Source organism: Dermacentor silvarum, chromosome 10, assembly GCF_013339745.2.
Source record: "Dermacentor silvarum isolate Dsil-2018 chromosome 10, BIME_Dsil_1.4, whole genome shotgun sequence".
NCBI lineage: Eukaryota > Metazoa > Arthropoda > Arachnida > Ixodida > Ixodidae > Dermacentor > Dermacentor silvarum.
Window position 1 is genome coordinate 68,516,918 of NC_051163.1, and position 14,117 is coordinate 68,531,034.

The window sequence follows — 14,117 nt, forward strand, 5'->3', positions numbered from 1 at the left end:
TCCGACGTAATAGCAGAGAGTGTGCACGCAATGCGCAGCAAGATGCGGGGACGCGGCGCACGGCAGAGTCCAAGTGAAAAAGGGGCGGCCGGCACTTGGTCGGCATAGTCAGCCTAGTCGTGCATAGTGTCAAATTCGCATGCCTGTTGCTCGCTTTAGTGCCCGTTTTTGGTTTTGCTGTGTGCGATGGGCCCCAAGTCGAGTTATACGCCTGCTGCGGGATAGAGTTATCTGCTCACAAAACGGAAATGCTGATCAGACACCAATAAACTGACATGCCGATGAGCAGGACGGTCAAGGAAAGAGATGCACGCAAAGTGGTTGTCAAAACAACAGGTGCCGAAAAGCAGCGCGTCAACGTGATGCTTGTGATAACGGCAGATGGCCAGAAATGACTGGGAGGATGAGCTGTTGCGGATCGACGATGTGGATGAAGGGGCCAGTGACCAGGATGACAGGTCTGGTGGTTTCGATGCGGAGTGAAGTGTAATGACAACGCTGTTACAGTTTGCAAATACAGTATAGACCACTTATAACGTAACCGCTTATGCAGGACCGGATATAATACGGTCTTTTCAGACTCCCGTTAATTTTCCCATAGCACTCTATGCATACGCGTATCGCTTATAGTGCAGTTGCGGGACACGAGATACCGGTTACAGTGCGGCTGCCTGGAAGTTCGGCAGCCAACCTAGACAGCAAACGCTCCCCTCAAGCCACAAATACCATATTTACTCGAATCTTATGCGCACTTTTTTTCTGATAAAACAGGTCCAAAAATTGCGTGCGTGTTAGATTCGAGTACGACCCTAAATCTGCATTACCATACAGACGTCGGCATTTCAAAATGGCCACCTCGCACGCGCATCGAGCCTAGCTACAATAGCTTCCTCCATGTAATGCATGCAGTACACGAGCTTAGGCCATAGTCTACCGTCTGTCTTCACGTTCTCTGCGTCTGCTCTATCAGCATGAAGTACCGAGTTCATCATGATGCCGCATTTAAAAGGAAAGTGATCATGCATGTAGAGACCGACGGAAATCGGGCACTTACGTTCTGGACTGGCGCAAACAGAAGGAGAGGATTTTCGCCAGCAAAGCAATGTAGAATGGCTTCAGTGGACCGAAGCAGGACGTAATCTGCGACGATCCACTTCAGCGATACGATCGCCTTGGCCCTATCTTGAAAGCAATCTGCGACAGGGAAAGTCTGCTGTGCGCCGTGTTTTCGCCGCTTATAGGTCGCGTTGAAGCGAGAGGCATGATAGCACGAAGGTCAGCTCGCTTGCCGCGCTTCGTCACTCGAGCGTTTTGACAATTCGTTTCCACGGTCAACAAGCGAGATGTGTTTATGTTTGCTTATGCGCGCGTGACACCGTGCTTGTTAGCTTATTTAGGAAGCGGATACGGAACCTAGAGCACGGTGACAGCGACGGCAGAAATGCGCCTGGAGTGTCCATTATCGCAATAAGACAGTTGTTTTGGTTATAGTGCAGTACCACTTATAGCGTGGATATTCGCGACTCCAGCAACTTACATAATAAGCGGTCTACACTGTAGTATAAGTGCATTTTTACTGCAAAGATAAGGTATCTAATGCATTTTTCAAATCATTACCGCCTTACTTTTCAATTTTTGCTGTTTCGTAAAAGTTCCCGTGAAATTTACCCCGCATAATAAACGCACTCCCCAACTTTGCTTTGGATTTCCGGGAAAAAAAGTATGTTCATTACGTGAGTATATACGGTAACCACCCCTCATGTAATGTCCCACTGGGACCTTTGAGTTATAAATAAACGAAAGATTGAAGAAACTACACACCCGAAAATTTGCCAGTCTTGTGAGCAAGCTGTCAAATATTTGCAAATGCTTTCCTGTCAGGAGACTGATGCCTTAGTGCTTCAAATGGCGATTTTCTACATAAACAATTTCTTTAAGAAGATCACACTAAAAATGTGCAAACTTAATGTACACAAAAGCAAGCTTTCCCGTAACACTTTACAAACAATATCAATTTCAAGAAGCAGCAAGAAGTTGTAGCAGCAAGAAGACGCAGCAGAAAGTTTGTGCTAGAATCTCTCCAGAACACGCATGGAATAATACCACAGAAGCTTGCCTTCTTAATCAGGCGATCTCTGTCGTCGCCAGCTCTGGGGTGTCACTATTTTCCAAGTTGATAGTTATCCAATGTCAATAACCCAACATGTCATGTGAATTCAACCATCAAATAATGTACAAGCATGTAATTCATTGGCTGCCGCTTTCATAAGGCAGCTTTGCTTTAAAGATGACCCGAAGATGCACGAAACTTTTGGGTGGCTATACATGAGAGGTGAACAGTTGCAAGTACTGATTGAAGGCCAACTGTAACAAAATTTTACTTTGGCTTAATTTGTTATGAGTAGCATACAGTAAAACCTCGGTGATACGAATCTCGCGGGGTCGCGTGAAATATTCGTATCACCCGAAATTCGTATCATCAAAACATACACAATATCAAGAAAAATGAATTTATTTTTACCAGAAAAAAAGTTCTAATAGTGGAATCCCATTGATACCTCCCTCGCTGCTGCGTTTTCCCGTCTGCTACGTCGCGTTTTCGCGGTCCCGACCTAAATCCCATTGACTTCCATGTATAGTCGAATCTTGGTAATTCGAACTCGCAGGGGCCAAAAAATTTGTTCGAATTAAAAGGACTTATTTTTGAAATATTCGTGCACCATAGCACGACGTACGAACGGTGCGATTCGTGAAATATCGAGGCGCGCAAGCACATATTGAGCGAGGGCCACGAAACTGCCCGCGCTCGCTTCGCGATAACGGCTGAAAACGAAACTTAAAGGGAGCCGGCGGCGCAGGCACGGCGAGAGAGCGAGATTGTGGTTGTGAAGAGGCGACACGGCGACGGGCGCGCGCGGGGACCGACGCAGGTGAGGGAGGAGGGCGGCAGGGAAGCGGTTTGGCCTCCCCTCGCCCTTCCTCTCAACACCCTCGTAGCCACCTCACCTTTGACTGTCTCCGTGCGCGTCCGCCGCTCCCGCCGGCCCGGCGCCACTTAGCCCGCTCCCTGAAGTTTCGGTTTCTGCCGATGAAGCGAGCGTTGGCCGAACTGGGCCTCCCTGAAGTTTCGGTTTCTGCCGTTGAAGCGAGCGTTGGCCGAACTGGGCCTCCGCCGTTGCTTCCCTCTGCGCTGCAGCCGCAGCGTTGGCTGAGACGTCGGCACGTACACGCGTGTTCCAGCGCCACGCAGAAACGGCGACCTTGGCGTGACGCCGTGGTTCTTTTTTTACTCCACGCGGTGTTGAGGGTCTCGCCTAAGCTTTTGCTCTCTGGCGGTGTCAGAGCAATGCCGGTCGGAGGCGCCGCCACGTGATTTGGCGCGCTGCTGAAAGCATTGTCGGTGCGCGGTGTAAGTTGCCACAAGCGACCGGCACGTTGCAGATACGACGCACCCGCGCGGGTGCCGTTACTGCCGCATCCTGAAAGCGATCTGCGACGTGCGCGTAGTGCGCGCCCGCGCGGACCTGATCGTCAAAATGATCTGCGATGTTGACAAAGTGAGCCTAGTGCCAGTTGCTTCATATGCGCTGTGCCTTCGACGTTTAGTTCGCGTTGAAGCGAGAGACAGCGCAAAGGTCAATTCGCTCGCTGCTGCTGCTGCGTTTCCATTGCTTCACCTTTCGGGCGAAACTGCGGCTTTTTTTTTTCTCTCTCTCTTTTTTCTTTTTGACGGTCCTTTGAAAAACGTATCAACGGGACGTTTTCTTCTTGTCCAAATCGTCAACGATCGCCTTCTGAAAGGCGTATAAGTGCGCGCACGTGATCTTGGGAATGTTTTGGTACGCCACTGAACGCCTGAGCACGTCGAGTGCAGGGAGCGTTTTGACCGTCGGGGCTGCGCCTCGGTCGTCGTTGCAGCAGCGGTCCTCGTCTACTTTCTCGCTAAGCATCGGCTAGGCTGTGATGTGGTCCGGTCTGCTTGACGTGGGGACCAATGAGAGATTGCGCAGCCGTGTGACGTAGTCAGTTGCTTGGCGACTATGGATCCCGCCCAGATCCCGCTGTGCCGGTGGCCCCGCTGGCTCGTCCGCCGCCGCTGTTGCTCACGCGTTCGTATGATCCGTAGCGGTGCGGCAACACGTTCGGAACAGCCGATTTTTTTCGTATTGTGAGCAATGTATTTCGGCCGGGGAATGTTACGAATTCGTATCACACCGAAATTCGTACCAGCCGGGTTCGTATCACCGGGGTTTTACTGTATATACAAACGAACTCACTTATAACAATACCAGTTTTAACAATATATTGGCTACAACAATGAGCAGCCAATGCACCGTCAACTATTGTAAGTGCTCTAAGGTAAACTAAACAGCTTACTACAATGCAGGTTATAAGAATTAAATCTGGCTATAGGTATGTGCTCTGAAAGGAAAAAGGAACACAAAATCCCCCCCAAATAGAAAAACATGAGCCCCCAACACCGTTGTCACACCCGCCTTTGTACCACACATTACTTTGTTCACTATGATTGTTATAGCCAATAATGCGGCATGAGAACATCCTTTTGTGCTTATTTTAGCACAGTGGTTTATTTTATCACAGAACAAACAAACGTTCTGGGTGGGACAGCTGCTTATTGTTGCATTCGAGTACTTTTACATCCCTTTTAAATCCCATAATGCTATAAGTGGGTTCGATTTCTTTCTGTCTAAATGAAATGTCTGAATGTTTGTGCCCCCTGCTTTTTTTTCTTGCAACACAGTTATAACAATTATCGGTTAAAACAATGGGATTTTGTTGGCACTAGAATATCGTTATAAGTGGGTTCAACTGTACCGCTGGACCAATCTTGGCAAAACTGTATGGTTGGTAATTGCTTAAGTATACTTTACTAACTTAGACGACTTTATTGAATGGCACCTAAGCAGACAACACCTGCACCGGGTGGTTAGTGGGCATGACAAATGCTTTTTAATGAGCGCTACAAAGCATTATCCGACTTACGTCTTCCTTCTCGATGACCTTGGCCCAAAGCACCTCCGCCTTTAGCCGTTCCAGCTTGGCCCGTTGGTCCTCCAGGTTCTCAAATGCCTGCCACAGCTTCTCCTGCCGCTTAACCTCCCTTGCCATCTCTGGCAGCAGCTGCATCGTAAAAACAACCAGAAACAAAAATTATAAGCAAATATATGCAATGTTAGGAAAGCACGAAGGCTTAAGACAACCCAAGAACAAAGGACGAGAGGTTTCTATCAGATGTGAAAGATTTAAATGCTCGCCCTGTGTACGACAGTCATCTTTGTCCATTAAAGGGCTCTTCACCGGGACTCATGGAAAATATTGGTTATACAGTATACCCTTCCTAATTCTGATTTCACGGGACCGAAAAAAATGGCCGAATCAACTGAATGTCGAATTATCAAGGGTATTAAGAAAACAAACGAATGCATACTACATCAACATGGTTTCATTTACTGAATGAACCACCGACAAATCCTGTTTTTATTTTGCACAAAGTCTGCACAGAAGCTGCAATTATCTCGTGACTGATAAGCACTCGCAGTGGCGTAGGCCTCGAAACTACTATCGCAGCGCAGCCGTGATGCCCGTCTTCATGAGACATGCTTTTTACTACCGCGCGCCCATCACGATTATTTTTTCACCAGTAAGCTCGTTGCCAACAGATCGTCTAACCATCACGATGTAGTCGGTGCTCGTCATCCTCGACAGGTTTGGACTGAGCCAAAACGAAACTACTGTTTGCCACAACTGCCGCCAATGAAACCGCAGCCGCTATCGATGCAATAATGGACGGCGACCTTGTTCTGAAGGAGCGCAGCCGACCCGCGCACCAAGTCAGAACGCAACTACAGCTTGTGGCAACAACTGGGGATGAAAACGCAGTTGCTATCGACATCATGGATGGCGACTATGCAGTTTTGAAGGCATGTGGACAACACGGTGTTATGAGCAGCAGTAAACACAGGAATAAAGGCATTAAAAGTACAAATAGGGACGAAGCGTTCCGGAGTAGCTGCCATTCACGTACGATTTCTGCTGATCACTATGGCGATGCGGACTATGCCGCTTCGTTTCGGTTGGGCGCTAGTGCCATTTTTGGTCATCTGTGTCGCACGCTCAGCACTCATCGAGCTGAGAGTTATCCGAATTAACTGATGAGCGGCCAAATACGTACGAATTAACGACAGTTTTTAAATAATGCATCCTCTGGTCCCTGCTGGGACCAGAGGATGAGTGAATTAGCCGATTTTTAAAATTAACGACGATCAAATTAACAAGGCTGCAGATGCTGGAAGTTGCCTTGCCGTGCACTTTGTGAACTAGTTCACGGCAGTTCAGTGCTAGTTCTGGGCTCGTGTAGAACCGACCAGGCAACTACTGCACCTCTCCTGCAAGTGCAAGGAATGCTGCGAACTTGTCCTGCACAAAGCCCGCACTGCGCAAAACAAATGCAACGCGCAGATCACGGCATGCTGCACGGGTGAAACAAACAGCGATGAGCGGCACCTCCTCAACTAGTTCAGAAAGTGCAGGCGGATAAAATGGACATCAAGTGTGTTCCATGGCTTCTGAATGTCAACCTATGCAGTACTAGGCCCGGCACTGGTTCATATTCTACAAGCTCGCGTGAATGGGTACACCCCCACAATCCCTTCTAGCAAGCTAATGTAACACTCCAGGCAATATGCAGGCACCAAAACTTGACCCATGTTTTCTTGCTAACATGAGTTAGCAAGAAAACCATTTCAAACCACACCTTTTCTTTCATGGTCAATTCGCGGTCCATTGCCACCCTGTCCTCCACGATCTGCTTGTAAGTGGCCTTGAGCTGTTCCAGCTGCGTGGCCTTCATGAAGAACTGAAATGCACATGTGACACCAATGAGTGAGAAAATGCAAAAACATGCAACACTAGAGTCTGAAAAGCTGCCAACACAACTGCCAGAATGAACGCAGTGCCATGGCATGCTACACTGAGCAATACGCAGCATATTCACCCCGATCCTAACCCGCGCTCTAATCTAGCGCACCCAATTTTCACTCGTTCAAGGTAATAAACAATTTTTACAAAAAAAAAAAAAAGTACAGTTGGACCCACTTATAACGACGCCGTTTTAACAATATACCCGATAACCATGTGCAGCCGATGCACCGTCAACCTTTGCATGTGTTCTATGGTAAAATGAACCGCTTACTGCAATGCTCCCCATGCCGCATTATCGATTATAGCAATTAAATTTGGCTACTGGGTGTGTCCTCTGAAAGGAAAGAATGCGCAATCATCAGAGGGGGGTCCGTGAGCCACTTTGTTACTCTCGCATCTGAGCAGCACACCCCGCACGGCACACCTTCGCCACAGTGTCTTGACAAAAAGAAAAAAAAAAAAAGACACCAATGACAGCCGCTCTCCCATGCCCACAGTGGAAGAATATGAGGTGTATGACATGACCTCCAAGCGAGAAGGAAATCCTACATTGATTTCCATGTATAAGTTCTTTGATACGTCGCCAATCTGTCATTATCCTGTATCTTCCGTTGCTTTTGAATGTGGCAGTCATGTACATTTACCGTATTTACTCGAATCTAGGCCGACCCCGATTCTAAGCCGACCCCCCAAAAGTTCGAAGTCCGAAAAAAAAAAAAAATTTACCTCGAATGTAGGCCGAACGAAAAAGCGAGGACAGCATTCGCAAAATGAAACAGCATTTATTAAATTTGAACATGCCGAGCTCATTCTATGTCACCATCGCTGCTAGCCTCGTCGCTATCTTCCTTACTGCTGACATCTTCAAACAGTGCGCTATATTCAGTACCACCCAGCGCATTAGAGATGCTGCATTTTTGGAAGGAGCGCACGTTGCGGCGCACGCAAAAAACATCTCCCGTGGCCCCCTCCAACGACAGACCGATGCCGAAGTTCCGCCCGGCTTGAACGTTTGACGATGCCTCTACGGCTAGCTCAACTACCTTATTTACTCGATTCTCACGCTTCCTCGATTGTAACGCGCACCCGTTTTCCGTGAGGAAAAATTTGGAAAAATAGATTTCCTCCCGATGCACTGATGTTGCGATGAATAAAAAAAGTCGCAGTTTCGCCCGAAAGGCGATGCATCGAATGCGGTAGCAAATTAGTAGACCGCTATTAACAAGCACGGTGTCACGCGCGCTCAAGCAAACATGAACACACCTCGCTCGTTGATCGCGGAAACTAACTGTCAAAACGCTGGAGACGAAGCGCGCCTTCGTGCTAGCATGCCTCTCGCTTCAACGCGGCGAAAACACGGCGCGCGGCGGACTTTACCAGTCGCAGATTGCTTTCAAGATAGGGCCAAGCCTGATCGTATCGCCGGAGTGGATCGTCGCAGATTACGTCCTGCTTCGGTCCACTGAAACCGTTCCGCATTGCTTTGCTGGCGAAAATCCTCTCCTTCTGTTTGCGCCAGTCCCGCTCGCAAGTTTCGGATTCTCCGAACGCCCGTGATGCGGCCCGATTTCCGTCCGTCTCCGCACAGATGATCACTTTCCTTTTAAATGCGGCATCATGATGAACTCGGTACTTCATGCTGATAGATAGAACAGACGCTGAGAACGTGAAGACGCACGGTAGACTATTGCCTAAGCACGTGTACTGCAGCACACGGAGGAAGCTTCCGCATGCTACGGTAGCTAGGCACGACGCGCGTGCAAGGCGGCCATTTTGAAATGCCGACGCAGAATTAGGGTCGTGTTGAAAGTGCGCGTTAGATTCGAGTAAATACAGTATTCGTTTAGAAAGCGGCACTATAGTCGCATCGCCCATTTGGTGCCATTACGATAACGCCACACCGCGCGCCGATGCTGCACCATACCGATACTACCGATACGACGCAGATCAAAATGGCGACGTCGCTCGTGTACTTCAGCTGGCTACTGGCGCGGCTAGCAGCGGCTGCGATACTGACTTTTCTAGATGGCGCTAACTATGCACCATATTTATCAGTTTCAGTTAAAAACTGGCGCGTTTTTTAAAATCCTCGAATCTAAGCCGACCCTAGAGTTTCGTATGTGATTATTTGAAAAAAACTATCGGCCTAGATTCGAATAAATACGGTAGTAGTGCAGCCAGCTTGTATGTTCCAACAAGCGAGCGACACGTTGCTAATCTTGAAGCGATCTGCGACGTGCGCAAAGTGCACCTAGTGCCTGATAGCTTAGTATTCGCTGTGCTTTTGACGTTTAGTTCGCTTTGAAGCGAGAGACAGCGCAAAGGTCAATTCGCTCGCTGTTGCTGCCGCGCTTCCTTACTCCAGCATTGTGACAGTGAGTTTCCGCGGTCATCGAATGAGATGTGTTCGTGTTTACCTACGCGCGTGTGACACTGTGCTTGTTAATTTAGTTGGTGAGCAAATGTTTACAAGTTTATACAGCCGATAAAGCTACTATCCTCACTTCGTACAGCTGTCTACTAACTTGCTATCGCAATCACTGCTTCCCCTTTCAGGCGAAACTGCGACTTTTTTCAAACATACGAATTAAAATAAAATTGTGCGCAGTTCACCACTACTCTTTCTCAATTTTTCCTGTTTCTCGGCTCTTGCGTTTCCCGGCTCTTATGTTTTTTGTTGTTGTTGTTTTTACGGTCCTGTGCAAAACATATCAGCAGGGTTCTACTGTATATAATTTGTCAAATTTTGGTAATTTGATGAAAAAAAAAGAAAAATTGGGCACACAAAGGGTTGAATGCCGATTTCAGCCGCCACTTAGCAAAAAGAATGTCAAACGAGAGACACAGGAGGTTCCTCACATTGTACTTATCTCGGGGACTCTTGCTCTGAAGAAAATTCCTGCTAGTCTCCTGATTCAGAATCATCACGGGATTGTCGATCTGTGGAAAGAACAGAATTGAATTGAATTCTCGGGTTTTACATGCCAAAACCACGATTTTATTATGAGACACGCCGTAATGGGGGACTCCGGATTAATTTTGACCACCTGGGGATCCTTAACATGCCCCACTACACGGCAACATTAGTGTTCTTGCATTTTGCCCCCATAAAAGTTCAGCCGCTGTGGCCGGGATTTGATACCGTGACCTCGTGCTTTGCAGCACAACACCATAGCCACTAAACAACCATGGTCCTAAAATCATGCGTGCGAGTTACATTCACGGCTGTTATAGTGGCGTGAAGTTTGTCACCATGTATCCAACCCGATCTCCGTGCTTATCGGCAGCACTTTACGAAGTTAAACGCCACTTTCGTTGCCATGCTCTCTGTCCGCATGGCATTATTATTTTGATCGGACCTGTCGACCGGATGGACCTTTTACCGACAAAGGCAGCCCCTGCTAACAGGGCGCCGTTTTCGGATGCTGTTTGCAAGTGATCCCTGCACCGGGCCAACGCCAGGGAGTGCTCACAGTTACAAAGTTCGGGGCAGCCCGTCCGCAGCACCTACGGTGCTCTTGTGGCGCCGAAAACGAAGTTAAACGCCAGCTTGGGCTGAGGAGGAGCTACGCGGCGCAAAACATGTGGCACTGAGCAGGTCTCTACACCAAATATGTCGAATATTCGAAAAATCGAATAGTAGATATTTGATTCGCGAATCAAATTATTCGAACGCTCGCTATTCGATTTCAATAATATTCGAGTATTGGCACACCCCTAATTATTACGCTTTACGTTTCCAAATTTCTAAGCATTCATGGTTTTCTGAACACTGCAACACAAGGCAATCGCACTCTATGCACCTGCATAATCATTGAGAATTGGTGCATTCATAACGCAATATATATTGTTGAAAAATTATGAAAATGCAACATCACAGTGCCGCTTGAAGCCATAAAAGCAAAGTTTTGGCAAATCCATGTATAATCGTAAATCCCTTGATGGCTGAACTAGCCACAGACACTAGCAGCAGTCAGAGAATGCTATAGTTCCCCCTGGTCATTTTTGCTAGAAACTATACAAAAGTTCTATACAAATGCTTGCCAAGAAAGAAGGAAAGAGTGAATGTTCCTTTCAGTGCACGTTGCCATTCAGCCATATTGCAACTAAATCAACTGATCACTTTTGTGCATTTATTCAGCCTGCCATAGTTTTAACGCTCAATACAGCTCATTTATAAAGTATACATGGTGAATCAGGTATTTAATTAATGTTACCTGGATATTGTAATGGTCCAGAATCCTTGTCAGCTCCTGCCTCTTAGTTGATACAAGGGCACCGTTGGCAGCTTTGAGCTTGTACTGCGATGCACCGTCAGCTGTCAGCCTCCTGGTTATCACAATCGAGTCTCCATACGCCTTAGGCTTGAAAGCATCCTGGCCTTTGTTTTGAATCCTGACAGACACCTCTGCCGAGCTGTTAGTAACAAGAACAACAACATCAGAACACAAGAAGCAGTTTTAAAGGGACACTAAAGACAAAAACATGTCAAGCTGTACAAGTACATTACCCTTCTATAATAAGAAAAAATGACATTCTTATTGTGAAGAGACGCTTTGGTAAGCAAAAAAAGACACAAAAATGAAGGACTGGTGGTGACACCGCCTGGAAGTTCCTGCAGCAGCCTGCTGCGAGGTTGTGGATTTTGACAGCTTCTACTCTAAACTAGTTAACTTTCCACGGCTAAAGATTAACTGCGTAGTTACCAAAAAGAGCCAAAGACTGAACTTGGCAAGTTTCAGGAACTTTTACTGACCTACAACAGCGCAAATACGAGAAAATATGTTTAAATCTCACGTCAGATTGACGTATGATAAAAAAAACAAAAAAACTGCTGGATGCTGCTGTGTGCCGTATGTGCGAGTGAAAGTGTGCGAGGGACGCGTGCTTTCACGGAGAGCAAACGTCCGACACAGAGCAAACGCGACGACTCTTCTCGTGCGAAAGGCCGTGAGGGGATGGGAGGGGAGGCGACGTTTAGCTGCGTCGCTCAATGCATATCTTGTGATTGGGCGCGCAATGGGAACTGGTGACTCAATCTCCCACACGAAAGGAGGAAAGCGCGAAGGCAGCGCGGGAGGGAGAGGGCGCGGCTTTTACTCTGCAAGCCACTGCGTACTTGTACTTTTAAGTCAAGTCACTGGTCAGTAGTTCAAGTCACTGGACGACAGCCCCTTATTCTCCCGCCTCACCGACAATCTTTGTGATAATTGAGAAACAACAAGATGAAGACTTTCAAAATAAATGCGTTACACTTTAAAAATGTCTAGTCTTTAAGGGGGGACGCGGCCTTTGAAAACCGAAAAATCGCGAAAAAGTCGATTTTTGGAAAACCACATATTCGGGCAGTATGTCTTATAAACTACCATTTCTGTAAATATCAACGTCTAATTCATCGCGAAACTATTTCAAATAAAGTTTATAACGAGCCGCGGCAGCCCTCGCGCGGCGAGCGAGCGCTCAAAATACCCCTACTTGGCGCGAACGCCATTTCTCCACCGCTCACACGAGCGCCGCCATTTTGGTGTTGTTTTGTTCGTGCATTCTTGCGCTTTTTTTTTCCCCGCCACCCGCGGCGGCGTCGGCAGCGCGGGAGAGGGTAAATCTCTCATGATTGGAGGGCTCGCGAGAGCTTTCAAGTTTCCCGCGGCTGAGACGCGAAGCTGAGATTGGGCGAAGCGCGCGCTCCTCAAGAACGTGGGGGAGCCCGCGACTCCCATTGGCTGCTGCGCGCGATGACGTAGTGTTCTCCTGCATAATGCGCCCGGCCGTCGTCTGCTTCGGCTCCTCAATCGCCGGCGCCCTTTGTGTGTTCCGCTTGCCATCGTCCATCTTTGCAGCCGTTCACATATTCTCCACGTTTCTACCGTCTTTACGAGACGATTTTCAACCGTCTTTACGAGACGATTTTCAACCGTCTTTACGAGACGATTTTCAACCGTCTTTACGAGACCGTTGTTGCGTTTAGCCTGCAGATTGTTGTGCGGTCGGATACGATGCGCCGCCCGATGAAGCTCAAGACGCTACACGCGTTCGGTACAAGGAAACGTTCCTTGAAGCTCGTCCGCATGGCGAAGCTCGCCGCTCGCCCGCGCGCCGACGATGATCGCACCGATGGTTTCTGTGGGGCAGCTTCTGCTTCATCTACGCAAGAGCGTGGTTCCGTCGACGCTCCTAGCAACGGGACTCCAGCTCTACCGGCGCAAGAATTCGTCGTGACGAGTGCGCCTGGTGTCTCGTGCTCATCGACAGCGGCTTCCACATCGTCGCTTTCATCTGCCTCGGACAGTGCGATCGCGTCGTCCACTGTGCACTTGAAAACACGTTTCCTGACATGCGAGGAGAAAGAGGCGGCAGATGAAAAGCGCGCTGCTGTGCAACGAGGACTTGGCGCGATGCCGGCGACGGAGCGGAAATTTCAAGCAATGGAGCGCGATCCTGAAGCTGCCACTGCTACAAGTGAAGGCGAAAAATTTCTCCTTGTGCAAATGGATGCCCTAGGCAACCTGCTATCCGGGACCCCGTGCCAGCGGTGCTTCGCGACTGGGATGAAGGTTCAAGGAGGCACCCAACTTGGATTGCAACAAAGCTTGAGCTGCTATGTTCAAATTGTGGAGTAGTTGCAAGCTCGTGGAGTTCTGCTCGTCAGGATGACTCAATGGCCTTTGATGTGAACATAAGGGCCATTGTGGCAACAAAGCAGATAGGGAAGGGACAAACAGCCCTCAATGACTTTTGGGCAGCAATGAACGTGTCCCATCGTGGCCTGCATCATAAGACTTTTCAGAAACACCTGAAGAAATTCAGGGAACCACAGACACAGTGCATGGACAAGTTCTATGCAGAATCTGCTTCTGCTGTGAAAACTGCCTACAAGGAAATGGATTCATATTTCACCAGGGATATTACAGTAAACTTTGATGGAACATGGCACAAGCGTGGCCACACGTCCCATATTGGAGTTGGTGCAATAATAGAATATCACACGGGCCTCATCTTGGACGCCATTGTCTTATCAAACCAGTGCCTTGGTTGCCAAGTAGGACCAAAGCCTGGAGACCCAGGCTACGCAAGCTGGCAGGAGCATCATGTGTGCCAAAAAAACACCGACTCTAAGTCAGGGAGGATGGAGGTTGAGGCAGCTCTCATCCTTTTTTCACGCTCGGTGACAAAGC

At 48.2% G+C, this 14,117-nt stretch overlaps 1 protein-coding gene across 5 annotated transcripts in view; it reads right to left on the reverse strand.

Moving 5' to 3' along the window:
• The window catches only part of LOC119465969 (structural maintenance of chromosomes protein 6-like), a 114,411-nt gene that overhangs the window by 54,092 nt on the left and 46,202 nt on the right, over positions 1–14,117 (reverse strand). For all 5 annotated transcript variants that reach the window (XM_049657677.1, XM_049657678.1, XM_037726452.2 and 2 more), the window contains 4 exons: positions 11,160–11,358; positions 9,802–9,882; positions 6,776–6,877; positions 5,005–5,142 (listed from right to left, as the gene is read on the reverse strand). In XM_049657677.1, coding sequence (XP_049513634.1) covers positions 5,005–5,142; positions 6,776–6,877; positions 9,802–9,882; positions 11,160–11,358 — 520 coding nt within the window. The remainder of the gene's footprint in view (positions 1–5,004; positions 5,143–6,775; positions 6,878–9,801; positions 9,883–11,159; positions 11,359–14,117) is intronic.